Source organism: Cherax quadricarinatus, chromosome 43 (genome assembly GCF_038502225.1).
Source record: "Cherax quadricarinatus isolate ZL_2023a chromosome 43, ASM3850222v1, whole genome shotgun sequence".
Taxonomy (NCBI): domain Eukaryota; kingdom Metazoa; phylum Arthropoda; class Malacostraca; order Decapoda; family Parastacidae; genus Cherax; species Cherax quadricarinatus.
In genome coordinates, this window is record NC_091334.1 from 15,323,534 (window position 1) to 15,341,261 (window position 17,728).

The window sequence follows — 17,728 nt, forward strand, 5'->3', positions numbered from 1 at the left end:
TGGTTGTGGGTGTGGACAAATAGTGTGGGTGGTGGGTGTGGGCAGATAGTTTGGGTGGTGTTTGTGGGTGTGGGCAGATAGTGTGGGTGGTGGGTGTGAGTGTTGGCAGAAAGTGTGGGCAGCAATTCAGGTCAGGGTACGAGATTATTATTATTATTATTATTATTATTATTGTTATTCACGGGGAAGTGCTAATCCCGTAGGGTTGGTGCAGCGTCTGGGGACATGGGAAGTGATTATGTTCGATCCCAGGAAGGGAAGAGTAGCTACGGCTCCTGGGATCAAGAGCCCTTTATCAGCCTCAAGAATTATTTTCTATTTAACACTCAAGTTCACTTCCAGTTTATCTTCACTTTCACCTTCATTTTCACCTTCACTTTCACCTTCACTTTCACCTTCACTTTCACCTTCACTTTCACCTTCAGTTTACATTCTGTTTACTTTCAGTTCATCTTCAGCTTGATGGTTAGTGTCTTAATGCTGTCTGAAGGGCTCTTGAGTCAAGGAATTGGATCCACTTTTCCCATCTTCCTCGGATCGAATCTGATTGCCTCTCATTCCCTCTGTGCTGTATAACCCCTACGGGTTTAGGGCATCCCCATGATTATAATAATACAATGTACTCGCCCAGTTGTGCTTGCGGGGGTCAAGTCGTAGCTCCAGTCACACCGCCTCCCTTTCCCCAACTCCCTAGATTATTCTGACTCACTGCTCTATCATACCTATTCTTGATGCTGTGTATTCTACTCATGTGTGAATCCTAGTGTTTGGTCGTCAGCTACTGACCTGGGAGGTTATGACCTCTGCTCCTCATGATATATACAAGATGGTTGTGCCCAGAGCATCTGTGTCACTGGTCAACCCTCACCAACTACACGGTTGCCAGGTTTACTTTTTACCAGAATTATACAAATACAGTTTTGTTTCTTTCCAAAGGTTGCAATGTGTGATTTACATTTTATAAAAATAAATACAAAGCCACTAACATGCCTCAGCATGTCGGGCAGAGCTCACCAAATTATGTGTTCTTTCATCCATATTATCGTACGAATTTACCGGATGCTGATAAAAACTAATTTCCATTGAAGCCATGTATGTAACGATTGTCAGTTTGATAGATACATCAGTCTAAATTTTATTGAAGATATTGGTTTATCATACCAGACTTCACTCATGTTGTAGACGAACTTGGAATAATATAGTTACAAGAATAACTTTAGCATTGCTGAAACATAATTCTGAAATATTAGGTTAAGGAAGAACAAAAACTGTTGTAGTCTGTTATATACTTAATGATCATCAGTAATAATTTGATACAGGTTAGGTTAGGTAGGCCTAAGTTTTGTTAGGAAACAGGACAAGTGTTTCCTGAAGCATGTTTTAGTCAGATGATGACCCGCCGTTGGAGCTGTATATAGCTTCTGGTTATCTGTCCGAGGCCTTCCGCTAACTTACCCCTCCACCCCTTTAAAAATTATGGTCATTGTTATAACTATTTTGACACAGTAGTTTACAGTGGTTCACATAAGTAGTCATGTCTACGGAGGACTTCAACTTGACACCAGATCATTGCTCATTTATACGTTTACATATTAGTAAAAAACCAGTAATATTAGCTATTTTCAGTTTATTCCTCATATGTGTTTTAGAAATATAAATTTTATTGCAAACTTTTTCTCATTCTGTGTTTAGGTGAAGGACAGAGAGCAAACCATTCTCATACGTAAACATTTTACTTGTTTTAAGTGACATGTATTTTTATTTTAAACATTGTTTTTGGGATTTAAATACAAAATGATGTAAATGCCGAAACATTAATATAACCTATTCAGTAATATTACTTTGGAACATGTGTGCAGTAAGTCCTACAGATGTATTTGTTGCTACTTTATGTGAAATTGTAAGCGGAAGGTCTGGTCAGATGACCAAACACTCCAGCTGTGGGTCATCATTGACTAAGACCCACGTCAGGACACACTTGTCCCGTTTCCTGACGAACCTGACCTAACCTGCGTGAAATTATGAATAGACATTCACAATTTCAGATACCAATATTCACTTTGTTTTCATGCAGTTGGATTTTATTCATAATGCCATAAATCGTATTATAAAAATAATATTTTCAGAACTGAGACCTGAAATCGTACAAACGGTGCGATAATAGATAAATGTATCGGACCAAAGGTAAAATTATCTTACATGTACGATAATTATCGTAGGATGACAATCCCTTATTGTGCGAGGTAAAGTGTATGTGTACACACACATGCACCTCAGTGCTGGTGCCGGAGGTGTTCTGTTTGTCAGGAGAGGTGTGAAATATCTCTCGAGGAGAGCCTTGACCCATTGACATTATTTAACCCGTCTTTCAGTTTGAGTAGGATCTTACATACTAATTGTCATGCGTGCATTTGTACAAGAATGAAATTTCAGTACAAAAACTATGTACAGTATTTCTTATTTTCGTTATGTTATGTTTGGTTGTGTTACATTAAGCTAGGTTAGGTTAAGTTTGGTTTGGGTAGGTTGGCGTATATTAACTAGCATTTCGTTAATAATGAAATTATAAAAGATGGATGGATTACATCTGGCAGCGCAGATTTTTCATCTCGCAGCGCAGGTTCTTACATCTAGCAGTTACATCTTATAACTGGCAGAGCAGGAGCTTGCAACTGGCAGAGCAGGGTCTTACATCTGGCAGAGCAGGCTCTTACATCTGGCAGAGCAAGATCTGATATCTGGCAACGCAAGATCTTACTTCTGGCAACGCAGGGTCTCACATCTGGCAGAGCGAAACACGTCTGGCAAGGCGGATTTACGTCTGGCAGGGCGGATTTACGTCTGGCAGCACGGGGTATATACTAACACTTAGTTCATTAATTTTTAAGACATACGGTAACAAATGTGGAGGACGGCTTGTAGTTTAAGATATAGTGGTAGACTTATGACTCGTTGCAGTTTAGCGCATTTGAAAAAAAATAATGGATCAACACACATGCTCTTGGACAACTGGTAACTAAGACACACAACTTCTAAATATTTGATACTTAGAATGCGACATTAGCTTTCAGTTGGAAGTATTTATAATATATGTATGTATACATGTGTAATGTTGCCTGATTATAATCCTGACTTTTGCTCACTCTGTAGTTCTAAGTGTTTCATTTGCTTTGAAATCCTGACGTGTTTCACCCGCTGTATGATCCTAACTTCACGTGTTTCACCCGCTGTATGATCCTAACTTCACGTGTTTCACTCGCTGTATGATCCTAACTTGTTGCGTTTCACTCGCTTTGTAATCCTCACTTATGTTTCACTCACTGTATGATTGATCCTAACTTGACATGTTTCACTCGCTGTGTAATCCTAACTTGTGTTTCACTCGTTGTATGATCGTTACTTGACGTGCTTCACTAGGCGAGTGATCGTAGAGAAGCAGTTACCCTTTACTATAACTTCACCCTCCTATCATTAACTAGCTATACAAGGTTCCCTGAGAGCTTTAATCGGCTGACATAATAACCATTCACAGTTAAAGTGTTGTAACAGTAGTGTGGCGCTACAGTTGTGTTATAAGAATGGCAGTAACTTTACCTGTAACCTTGAAGAACTTCCTGTTATGATGATGGTGTTCGTATTCGTCAGGAAAGAGGATCAAGTGTCTCCTGACGCGAGTCTTTTTGCCAAATGATGATGCTCCGTACTTGGTTAAGCCTCCACTGGCTTGCCCACAGCTAGATTTTACAAACCCGTTTCAAACACACTGAATCACTATTTTTTTCTGAACTCGGTGATACTTGGTGGGCGACTCCCGGAGAGTTGGGGTTGAAACACACACACACACACACACACCCACACACTGAACATATATAATAATTTATTATTATCGAGAAGAAAGCGTTAAACTCGTATGGGTGATAGAGTGCCATGTTTTCATGATGCATTAAAAGCCATATAAGCAAGTCACTTCCTGCATAGTACTCTACCTCTCAGACCTGTTGTGACCTTTATAATGATCTCTCTCTCTCTCTCTCTCTCTCTCTCTCTCTCTCTCTCTCTCTCTCTCTCTCTCTCTCTCTCTGAACAGTTAAAGCACTATACACTCCAGTTACATTTGTCAGAGCTGGTACAGGAACCGAGCACCAACAGCCTGGCTAGTCAGAGATCGGGCACGATAGTAGACTGGATGGAGCGTGCACCACTCCTCGCGCGGAGTGACCCACACGGGTTTATCGCCTAATACACAACATGGTGTGTGATAGATGGTGGGATGGGCGGAAGTTGGTAGCCAGAGGTCACACTCTCATAGTGGTCATAAATCCACTTTTTGTAGTTCTCTTAAGTGGAGAGCAAGACGGCTTCAAGAGCCCTATCGTACATCTTATTAAAGCTATGTATAGATCCCGCCACTATCACTTCACTCTCCAGATTGTTCAACTTCCTGACAACTCTAAGGCTGAAAAAATACTTCCTAACATCCCTATGGTTCATCTGAGTTTTCAGCTTCCAGCTGTACCCTCTGGTTCCTGTTTTTCATCTCTCAAACATTCTGTCCCTGCTCGCCTTGTCAGTGCCTCTCAATATTTTGTACGTCGTTATCATATACCCCTAGTCCTCCTGTCCTCGAGAGAGACTGACACTAGTGTCTGTGCATCTATCATCATTCTGTCTTGCAGGACAACTCCCTACACACACGTCTCACTCACGGGTATCTCATGGAGAGGCACTCTGTTCCACTCTGTGAGAATTGTCTGGTTCCAGTTTCAATTTCCCACATTCTATTTGACTGTTCTGTCTGTCGTCACCGCTCTAACACCCTTACTTTAGCTTCCCTCCTCGCTGACGGCCCCATCTTCGACTCAGACTCCCTCTTTGACTTTTTGACAGCAACTGATTTATTGCACAAACTTTGATAATCCTTCCTTTAGCACCCCTAACAGCCCTTTCTAACTCTCCTCTGTTATCCTCTTCACCCTTGCTCCTCTATGATCCTGCACTACCCCCTGCCATGCTGCGCTGTATGACCTTAGTGGGTTTAGCACTTCTTTTGATTATAATAATGTCATACAGAAGGAACCACAGTTATGGTGCATCAAACAAGCGTTCCTTGACCCATTGTGTGCCCATATAGGATGGGTATAGAAAGGTTACCAAACACAGGATATGCATGAGGGTGACTACCACCCACTGAATAGGAATGGGATGCATAATAAAACTATTGAACTAACCATTGTGTAATAAACATTACCATTGTAATAAATATGACCACTGTAATAAGCATGAGCAGTGTGGGGAAGAACAAACAGGAGATAGTGAAGGTTAGGTTGTCGGGGATTTACGGGTTTTTCTATGGCATTAAAACGACCTTCTGTAACACCTGTAACTCAGGGTCACCTCAGTCGAGGGACGGAGGCCATTAAGGAAGGAGAGAAAGAAGGAAAGGAAGGGGGTAGGCTGGTGTGTGTGTGTATATATATATATATATATATATATATATATATATATATATATATATATATATATATAATGTCGTGCCGAATATGTAAAACTGGTCAATTAGTAAGAACTCATTTAAAATTAAGTCCTTTCTGAAATTTTCTCTTATACATTTAAAGATATATTTTTTTCATTAATGTTGATGTAAAAATTTATAATTTTGCACCAAAAGAATCTTAGAAAACTTACCTAACCTTATTATAACAAGAACAATATATTTTAGCCTAACCCAACTATATATATTTTAGATTTCTTTACAGTAATTTAATACTAAACAAACACAGTGAAATATATTTTTTTCGTTAGGTTCAGAATGATTTTGGCGAAATTATTCCATACACAAATTTTCACTTGTCCTATATGGCAAGATGAGCGTTGCTATTTAAGCCAAGATGGCAAGTTCTGCCTATTCGGCTCGACATATATATATATATATATATATATATATATATATATATATATATATATATATATATATATATATATATATATATATATATATATATATGTAATGCAATAAGATCTCAGTAAACAGGTGATATCACAATATGCAAAACAGCTACTGTGAAAGGATGGTGAAATTCCAAGCGTTTTCGTGACTTCACATTATCAAGGAACTATAAAGACAATACATCAAAGGAAGGCATATAAAGGGTCTAGACCACACCTCACCATCACATCCCATATATATATATATATATATATATATATATATATATATATATATATATATATATATATATATATATATATATATGCATGGGTGATGAATGTTGCAGCGAGGAGGCTGGAGGCAGTGGAGATGTCATGTCTGAGGGCAATGTGTGGTGTGAATATAATGCAGAGAATTCGTAGTTTGGAAGTTAGGAGGAGGTGCGGGATTACCAAAACTGTTGTCCAGAGGGCTGAGGAAGGGTTGTTGAGGTGGTTCGGACATGTAGAGAGAATGGAGCGAAACAGAGTGACTTCAAGAGTGTATCAGTCCGTAGTGGAAGGAAGGCAGGGTAGGGGTCGGCCTAGGAAAGGTTGGAGGGAGGGGGTAAAGGAGGTTTTGTGTGCGAGGGGCTTGGACTTCCAGCAGGCATGCGTGAGCGTGTTTGATAGGAGTGAATGGAGACAAATGGTTTTTAATACTTGACGTGCTGTTGGAGTGTGAACAAAGTAACATTTATGAAGGGGTTCAGGGAAACCGGCAGGCCGGACTTGAGTCCTGGAGATGGGAAGTACAGTGCCTGCACTCTGAAGGAGGGGTGTTAATGTTGCAGTTTAAAAACTGTAGTGTAAAGCACCCTTCTGGCAAGACAGTGATGGAGTGAATGGTGGTGAAAGTTTTTCTTTTTCGGGCCACCCTGCCTTGGTGGGAATCGGCCAGTGTGATAATAAATAAAAAAAAAATATATATATATATATATATTATATATATATATATAATATATATATATATATATATATATATATATATATATGTATATATATGTGTGTGTGTGTGTGTGTGTGTGTGTGTGTGTGTGTGTGTGTGTGTGTGTGTGTGTGTGTATGTTTATATGGAAACATCGGGCATTTCCCACCAAGGCAGGGTGGCTCGAAAAAGAAAAACTTTCATCATTCACTCCATCACTGTCTTGCCAGAGGTGTGTTTACACTAGTTTTTAAACTGCAACATTAACACCCCTCCTTCAGAGTGCAGACACTGTACTTCCCATCTCCAGGACTCAAGTTCGGTCTGCCGGTTTCCCTGAACCCCTTCATAAATGTTACTTTGCTCACACTCCAACAGCACGTCAAGTCCTAAAAACCATTTGTCTCCATTCAGTCCTATCAATTACGCTCACGCACGCCTGCTGGAAGTCCAAGCCCCTCGCACACAAAACTTCCTTTACCCCCTCCCTCCAACCTTTCCTAGGCCGACCCCTACCCTGCCTTCCCTCCACTACAGATTTATACACTCGAAGTCATTCTATTTTTTTCCAACCTCTCTACGTGTCCGAACCACCTCAACAACCCCTCCTCAGCGCTCTGGATAATAGTTTTTGTAATCTCGCACCTCCTCCTAATTTCCAAACTACGAATTCTCTGCATTATATTCACACCACACATTGCCCTCAGACATGACATCTCCACTGCCTCCAGCCTTCTCGCTGCAACATTCATCACCAATGCTTCACACCCATACAAGAGTGTTGGTATAACTATACTCTCATATATTTCCGTCTTTGCTTCCACGGACAAAGTTCTTTGTCTCAACAGACTACTAAGTGCACCAATCACCCTTTTCCTCTCATCAGTTCTATGTTTCACCTCATTGTTCATAGACCCATCTGCTGACACGTCCACTCCCAAGTATCTGAATATATATATATATATATATATATATATATATATATATATATATATATATATATATATATATATATATATATATATATATATATATATATATATATATATATCCAGGGTTAAACGTGACATCCTTACAGATATTCTTGAAATATTTAAACCTTTTAATTTATATTTAGCATTCTAAGACATACACACACACGCGCGCGCGCACGCACGCACGCACGCACGCACGCACGCACGCACGCACACACACACACACACACACACACACACACACACACACACACACATACACACACACACACACATACACACACACACACAGTGGAACAGTCTGGAGAGTGATGTAGTGGAGGCAGGATCCATACATAGCTTTAAGAAGAGGTATGATGAAGCGCGTGGAGCAGGGAGAAAGTGGACCTAGTAGCGACTAGCGAAGTGGCGGGGCCAAGAGCTGTGAATCAATCCCTGCAACCACAACTAGGTGTGTACAAATAGGTGAGTATACACACACACACACACGTGTATGTGTGTGTATGTATGGAAACGCCAGCAGTAACAGTGAAGGAGATCAAGACAATATAATTGAGTTGAGGGTAAGAATTAGTGTAGCGTCCGTAGCTGTGTTCAAGGTAGTGAGTGAGACTGTTTCCTCATCCTCACCCTGCACACGGAGGTGTCTTCATCCAAGGAATCTGAGTTACTCTTCCTTTGCATCCAACCCTGATTACCTCCCACTTTCCAGGCGTTGTAGTCAGTGTTCAAACAGTTATTGTTACTTTTGTTATTATTATTATTATTATTATTATTATTATTATTATTATTATTATTATTATTATTATTTTTATTGGATAACCTTTAAGTGATTATCAGAGTTTTCTTTGCTTTTCTTTTTTTCGTTCTTCCTCAAACTTTTCGCTTTTATTTTACTCTTAACCCGACAACGCGTCATGCGATCGGTGCACGGTAACTAGGACCAGATTCTAGGAACATTTGGCATGTGCAGGTTCCCTAATTTCCAGAGTTATAGTATCTGTTCCCAGCATCCTGGAATGGCTCAGATAACATCTGAAACTGTCTGTGGAGCAGCTTCCAACACTCACAAAGGCGCCTCCTAGTTCATTGACGGCGGAAAGTGTAATTCAAGAGTGTAGGTGAACTTCTTTTGACTTTTATGTGTGAAATAGCGTGAAATATTGATTCTCGTTATATCACGTTAAATATGCATGTATTTGAATTTACCTCTCCAAATGGCTTCAGAATTTATTGGTTGATGCATCATATGACCAGGATAGTACCCGTTAAGTTTTGTTTGTGTGTGGGACCTTATGTTAAGTTTTTCAAGTTTAACATCCTTAATATTCACCCCATATCCATGGTGTGGGTGGTAGTCCAAAGATTGCAGAGGTACATAATGGGTCCAGGGACCGGACCCCAAAGTTTTGATAGATAAACAAGTTACAAAAGTAATGAACTATTTACATGTTTATGTCGAGTCACAGTTATAATGACAGAGCACAGAATTGTTACAAGACTAGGAATTGTTCGAATCCTCTTGATAACTGGAAAATGTTTCTTCTGATCGGCTTCAAATTCGAAGCCTTGTTGTGTTTTCCAGAAAGGAAGGTCTGTATTGGTATTGGGTTCCCCAAATCTCTGATTGCCACTGGTCAACAATTTTGGAAAAGCTGTATGCTTCTTAAATGAGATTAGTTAATTCGTATGTATTTTCATGTCCTGGATCCAAATATCACCTTGAAAAATGCTTGTTGGTTAGACGTTTAAAGACACAAGACGTGTAATATTTGATTATTTTATTATACAATATGTGTCAGTACGTTTTAAAGTCTAATCCATACCTACTCTCTGCCTTTTTGCTTGACGCTTGTAGTGGGCTGAAGAATCATCTCTTGCCAATGTCCAGCAATAGTCTGCAAGCATTCTTGTGCCTCATTTGCCCTGGTACCATTTTTTCATGGTTGAAATATTTTGGTGAAACCTTTCACCATGTTCGTCACTAACTGCCCCAACTGTGTTACAGAGATCTGAGCTCAGATCTCTGTAACACAATTGTCATCAAAGATTTGTTAAGTTATACCATGAATTAAGGAAAGATCCTGGACTTCACCTTACGAAACAGACAAAGCTGATGCAATAGTAATTATGGTCAAGGTAGATTATAGTGGAAAAATGAGCATGTTATTAGAAGACGGGGGTACTTATGTGTCCCTTAAGGCTGCGTAGGCGCAACTTTTGTTAGATTCTGTACAATAACTTGAGAATGCATCTTCTGGTCGGCTTTAAACCTTTAGCGCCATTGTGTTTTCCTTCGAATGAAACAATTTCTTGATGTTAGGTTATGTAAGTTATCATATGTCAGTTCTATTAATCAAAGTGGTGTCTGTGGTATAGTTGGAGACTCTCTTCTGTTGAGAAATAAGTCACAGTGTTGGACTTTATTTGGTTATCCTAGGTTAAATCTACATAATTTACTTGTTGTATTTATAATATATGTGTCCTCAAGACAAGTGTTAAAAATTTGTATATATCCAATGTATAAATAAAAATTAATTAAAACCTGGTCAGTTTTTACCAGAAAAAAAAAACGTTTGGAATGATTTTATCTGTGTGGATTCCATTTTTTGTGGGGGGGAGGGGAGAGATCTGGAAAATTTAAATACTGCTTTTCATATAATAATTTCTGAGTGTAGCGTCGCAACCGGTTAGCTGAAACACTTCCACGCTCATTACTTGATAATGCAACTTCCGAACGGCTTCACACTTAATGTGCTTGTGTCTTTTACTATATTGGTCTTTGAGATAACAAGGGAATGCCTCTTCAGTATTGTATCAAGGCTGATGCTTTTTAGTGGAAAGTTTGAAATAGATTTGGGCTGTGTATGTCTATATTTGTCATTTTTATTCAAGAAATTGGAATATTAGTTTCAGTATGATGACGGAATCCTTCTGCCGGCTTCCTTCAAGTTTTAACGCTAATACTTAACTGCTGAGGTAGAGGGGGCTGGGGTTGTGCAGTACTGGGATGCCTTCCTTGGATTGTTGAGGTACAAGTGGCTGGGGTTATGCAATACAGGGATACCTTTCTCGGATCATTGAGGTACAGGAGACTGGGGTTGTGCAATACGGGGATACCTTTCTCGGATCATTGAGGTAGAGGGGATTGGGGTTGTGCAATACGGGGATAAATTTCTCGGATCATTGAGGTACAGGTGACTGGGGTTGTGCAATTCGGGGATAAATTTCTCGGATCATTGAGGTAGAGGGGATTGGGGTTGTGCAATACTGGGATACCTTTCTCGGATCGCGCGACGACCGAAATACATCTAGTTATTATTATTAATGTATTTATTCATGAGGAATTGCAATGTGATGTTATTCTCATTATTACTCTGACTGTCATTGTGCTAATTCTTTCTTTATTCTTCGCCATTTTCCTTTGTACATTTTCGCATTATATTTGGCATCGCTCATCATTATTCTCATTTTCCAACTTCGATCATTTGAATCCTATAGGAATAAGCTATTATACGGACAGTGTTTCTGTAGGCTTGTTGGGTTTGTTGATTGTCGAGTACACGAGGCTGCATGTACACCACCAGTACTATTATTATTATTATTATTATTATTATTATTATTATTATTATTATTATTATAATCAAGGGGAAGCGATAAACCCGTAGGATTATACAGCGCCTGTGGGGGGTGGATGGAAGGTATTCAGGCTTAATTCAGGGAACTGGAGCATCAGTACTGTGAGAAAACCAAACTCTCAGCACATCACCGATTTAGTATACCATTCATGTACAACTCACTGGTAGATACAGGAACACCTCTTGGTGTACAGACTATTGTTTATATTGTTATATTTTTATTCTTGTTGAGCTGTGTAGAATTTGACATCCAGACAAGCAGGTCACAGCCCGGCATATTCATGACACCTAACACATGACCCCATTGGTGGCCAACAGGAATAACTATGGAAAAACTCTCTTGCACCCATGGTGGTCTTTTGTTTGTCAGGAAACAGGAAATGTCTCTTGACTCTCTGATTCAGTGACATCGTTAAAGGTTCTTGACTCACATAATGACTAGCTAAATGCTCATTAAAGAAAAATGTAGATAAAAAAACCGGGAAACGGGAATTAATATACAATTGTTATGGATTCCATCACACATTTAATTACTCCTCCATGATAAGTTGATATATTAGGTAAAACAAGTACCATGAAGGAAAATATACAATATAACTTTGGTGTGTCTGCGTCTAGCAAAGTATATGATCAGCCATGTGGTCACTATCTTGAACATTATCTGCTTAATTGTCCGCTTTTTGGCGAATATGAATAGACAGTATAATAACCTATGTGACATGTCAAGATATTAATGAAAATAAGATACTTGATATATAAGCAAATTTCCTTAATTTACTTGTAACAGATAAGTGAACTATAGATAAAAATCTAGATGTACTCCTGTGAACCCTTTCCGGGCCTAGTTCCTAGGCCTTTTGTGTATCAGTATGCTCTTGTGCTACCATCCACAAGATGGATATGGGGTGTACAATAAACTAGCCACTTCGGTGGCAAAATCTAATCTTGGTCAATTGATGACCCGCTAAGTGGTTAATATCCGCTGGCTTATCACGGCTAGGATTTGCATCCAGTTTAAAAAGGCATAGGATAATAATAATAATAATAATAATAATAATAATAATAATAATAATAATAATAATAATAGCTGTATAGCCCTTGTGGCTTAGCGCATCTTATTGATTATAATAATAATAATAATAACAATAATAATAATAATAATAATAATAATAATAATAATAATAATAATAATAATAATAATAATAATCCTTATTTCTAAAAGTACACGTACAAGGTATACAGACCTAACTGACATCAATGACATACTATTATATAGAAAGCCCCTTGTTATGCATTTCGGGGAAATTAGGTCAATGTTGTCCCAGAATGCGACCCACACCAGTCGACTAACACTCAGATACCTATTTTACTGATAGGTGGACATGAACAGCAGGTGTCTTAAGGAAATAAGGTCCTAACGTTTTCACCCGTACCGGGGGATCGAACCCCGCACCTCAGTTTGTGAGCCGAGTGCGCTAGATTTAAAGCCTATTGACACCTCACTTTGAAAAATAGGGTAACTATTTTGTATTGTATTCTAAGAGGAAGTAGGTTCATTAGATTTAAAGCCTATTGACTACACAAAGGATCATTAAAGCTGTAAGTTACTTGTACACCACCAAAGATGTAGTCTTAATAGCATTCGTCACTAGTGATCAGTAGCCACTAAGTTGAGCCGTGACTGCTAGCGTGAGCCAGACAGTACAAAGCACTATATCCATTTAGTGTTTTTTTTTTCCCCCACCCACATCCCTCCCACTTAACTGTATGAAATATATTTTGTGAATCACACGATAGAGATCATTTTTATGAACCATTCTGACCTCGGAACATTATTAGTAAAGTTACGCAATGCTCGTCTGGCAAATCTAAGAATTGCTTTCAGGACTCTCAACAAAGAGTTTCCGGGCACTTTATACAACATACCTCAGGCCCATCTTGGAGTATGCAGCACCACTGTGGAACCCACACCCGAAAAGGCATGTTAAGAAACTGGGGAAACTCCACAAGTATGCAACAAGGATTGTTCCTGAGCTAAAAAGCATGAGCTACGAGAAGAGGCCAATGTAATTGACTTTAATGACACAGGGCAGAAGAACCAGAGGGGACATGGTAACAATATACAGAATACTGAAAAGGAATTCATCAGGTAAACAGGGATAAGCTGTTGGAGAGGCGAGAAACGGGAACTCGGGGACACAGATCAGCCACGGGGATGTTAGGAAGTATTTCTTCAGTTTCAGAGTCGTCAGGAAGTGGAATGATCTTGGTGAGGAAGTAATGGAGGCAGGCCCCATACATAGTTTGAAGAGCAGGCACGACAGGTCCACGAGGCTAAAAGGAGAGTGGCAAGTTAAGAGGCGGGGCCAGGATCTATTAGTAGACCTCCTGCAACCACAAATAGGTGAGTACACACAGGCCTCATAAATCAGACTAATGTAAGTGTTGCATTAAAGTCTAGAGTTTTTGCAAAAATGTATGAGTCCTTGCAAAAATGCGCCTAGTCCTTTGACAAATGTGCTAAATCCCTGGAAAAAATAATTTGAAATCCCCACTCACAAAATGCGTTGATATCATTGCAAAATATATCTAAGAGTCCTCGCAAAACATACAGCTAAGAGTCCCTGCAAAAATATAAGTCCAGAGTCCTTGCAAAAATGTATCTAAGAGTCCTTGACAATTCGCCAGGGAAGCTGTGTGGTGATGAGGCTGGGGGCCGCTCAGGCCAGGCACAGTTGTTTTCTGGTGCCCCAGCGGACCACTCCTGCCTCTGTGATGCTCCACAAGGTATGACTCCTATGTCTATCTTATAGTTGCTAGTCTTTGGCTTGCTACGGCAGCTTGTACTGTATCAGCCCTGTGTTGTTGGTTACAAGGGCTACTAAAACTTGCATTGTATCAACCCGGTGTTGTTGGTTTTAAGAGGTTCGCAGCTTGATCTGTCATGATGCGGCTTTGAAGAGATTTGAGCTAAAACACGCCACAGCTTCGTTGGTGTGGGATTCGTCTGTAAAAACCTTCATTTGGGTTCACAGTATGACTCATGCTAACCTCCCTGCGTTGTGCTTTAAGGCCTACGACAGCTTCTTGTTGGGCTTAAGGGCTCTGACTGTTGTTGTTGGTTTTAAGGGCCACGGCAGCTTGTTGGTTTTAAGGGCCCCAAATACTTGTTAGGTTTAAGGGCTACGACGATTTGTGCCGTATGAGCCCGATATTGTGTTGTTTTCATATAAAAATTTGTGAGGACCTATGTTCGTTTATGTAAGTGATAATTACCTCCGCGTTATGTGAGGGATATTTATATCCATGTTAAATGGGCGATTAATAAATCATATAAATGACATTTGTATCGGCTTTATGCCAAAGTTAATTATATCTGGGTTACATGTTTATAACTTAGTCATATTTTTTTTTATAATTATGTACGCTTTACAAAAGTGGTAATTATATATATATATTCGTTACATAAATGATATTTATATTCGCTTTCCATTAGTGATAATTATATCCGCGTTACATAAATGATAATACGAGTGTTACATGCGATAATTACATTTCACGTTACAGACGTTGTACTCATCCACATTACATAAGTGATACTGGTATCCACAGTGCGTAATTGACACCTGTGTGACACCACCAACACTAACATCACATAACTGGAAGACCGTCAGTGAACTGTCAGCCAGGAAGTTAAAAAAAAATCACAATTTTGTTGTTGCTGTGAAACAGAATTATAATATAGAAATATAACACTGACAGAATAATTCAATACTGTACCTCACGCTGATAGAAGAGTCTGCAACGCACTGACAGATCTATGACCTTCCCTTCAAGGGAGGTTCCTTGACGCCGGTGAGGGGGTGGGGGGTTCTTGATCCAATGAATTGGACATGACCTCCCTTTCCTTGGATCAGACCACCTTATCTCCCATTTCCCAGTCGTTGTATAACCCCTACGGGATTAGGGCTCTCCTTTGAATATAATAATAATAATAATAATAATAATTCACATTGGTACTAAAACACACTGATAGAAATATCTGTTGATAGATCAGGATCTAAATGTATTGCCGAAAAAGTTAGACAGGTTGCAGAACAAGCTTTTATCGGGCCTACGATTCGACCTGTGTCGTGTCATAACTTATTAAAGCATGACAGCATAGACAGCATGACTCGAAACCATGATGACACCATTGTCAAGACCTCACTGAACTTAATGGGGTTCGAAGCCCCTGTTACAACACAAATAAGGGCAGAGGTATCTATTAGACGAGAAAGTAAAGGCGCTCATGTGTTTCCTGTGTGTGTTGGGTGTGGCTGGAGGTCAAGACGCTCCTTTATTGTACTAGTAAACCAATTCATTTTATTTATTGTCTTTATTACCAAAACTGGAGTGTCTCGGTGCGTGTTATGTTATTAAAGTCATGGGGAAGAGCCAAACGCGTATGGGCTATGCAGCTCCTTGGAAATGGGAGGTAAGCAGGTGTGATTCAAGGGATAATTCCAGTTCCTTGGATCAAGAGCAATTTTTGTTTATCTTCATACACAAAAATACTAGCTTAAAATAGTTTTTTTTCCAAGTAGGAGTTGCTTTATTATTTTTTTTATTTAATCACGAAGTTATAAACTCGAAATGGTGACACAGCGTTAAAATCGTGACGAATGAAGCATCATCTTAAGGGGAGCGTTAGTTCCCCAGTCTTCTATGTTATTTTTCCACTATAATCTACCTTGTCCATAATTACTAGCGTATTTGCTTTGTCTGCTTTCGTAAGGTGAAGTCTAGGATCTTTCCTTAAGTCATGGTGTAACTTAAATCTTTGAGGACAACTGTGTTGCAGAGGTCTGAGTAAAGCAACACAAGTCACTTGTTCACAAATTATCGTATGAAACAAGTATATAAATTTTTCTCTGTTTCTTCAGTAAAACTGGCAAACTTCAGCCGAAGCCGTCCTCTGAGTAACCTCCACCAGATTTAAGGTTTGAAGCTGATTGGAAGAGGCATTCTCAGTTATTACCTGGACACCAGATGGTAATGAAGTAGGCACTGTGACTACCAACCAGATAGGTAGGAAGCAGGCAGTGCCTTCCAGTCACATGGGTAGGAAATAAACACTGGCTACCAATTACATAGTTAGGAAGCATGAGGTGCATGTGTGACCATGAAGGGAAGAGGATAGTCGTGACAGCTGGAACGGCCTCATCACACACCAAAGGTGCAGTACTGCTCTAGTCTGAAGGCAGAACCCCTCTCCCTCTTCCTTGTTGGACCAACCTTCCTCTATATGGCTCTAACAGGATTTCCTTCTATCATCTAAGAGGCTTGAATTGCACAATCTCGCAGCAAAAGAGAAATGTTCACTTTTTATTACTATTAATGGGTTATAAAATCACTGATATTAAGTTTACGAGGAGTTGAACATAGTTTATTTCCCAGCATGCGAACCAAAACAGTCGACAGGCACCCACTTGCTGCAGCGAGGTAACAGGGACAGCAGGTTTAGGGAGACTTGCCCATACGTCTCAATTTTCTCAGCCCTCAGGATGTGACCCACAAAAGTAGATCAGCTCCTAGTTACCAATTTACTTCGAGGTGAACAAGGAGACACTCGTGTGTTCCGCCTTATCCCGGGGCTCGAACCCGGGATCGTTCGGCTGCAAGCCGACCATTGTGGCCACTGACCTACGAGTCACTCTTTTCTCTACGAGAACGGCATAACACTGGAATATATAAATACGGGTAAACAGGAATTGTGTGTGTGTGTGTGTGTGTTTGTGTGTGCACGCTTGACCAATCGGGGGGAATAAACAAGGAAGTGTGTTTTTTTCTGCTAATTCCAAAATCTTTTTTTTTTGCACCAAGGTCGCTAGCGGCACTCCGAGCCCTTGCTCTATATATTCCACTATGCATCGTTCAAGCTCTTCCTCTATATATTCCACTGTGCATCGTTCGAGCTCTTGCTCTATATATTCCACTGTGCATCGTTCAAGCTCTTGCTCTGTATATCGCACTCTTCAACATTCTTACCCCCAACACAGTGCACTGTATGATAAACTAGCCCTCGCAAACTCTTATATGGTTTGCAGCAAATTTCTTGATTTAGGTTAAGTTATATTGAGTAAGGTTAGATTGACTTTTATCAGTTAAATTTAACTCGTTATAATATACCACAACGACAGTAAATGAGATATGTGACAAGGCGATTAATAAGTTCTGAC

General features: G+C 39.7%; 1 protein-coding gene across 1 annotated transcript in view; it reads left to right on the forward strand.

Annotated features, from left to right (window-relative positions):
• The first annotated feature begins 225 nt into the window (after nucleotides 1-225).
• The window catches only part of LOC128694126 (venom phosphodiesterase 2-like), a 37,922-nt gene continuing 20,419 nt past the window's right edge, over nucleotides 226-17,728 (forward strand). Inside the window, exon 1 of the mRNA XM_053784105.2 lies at nucleotides 226-465. Within this exon, the coding sequence (XP_053640080.2) occupies nucleotides 226-465 (240 nt within the window). The remainder of the gene's footprint in view (nucleotides 466-17,728) is intronic.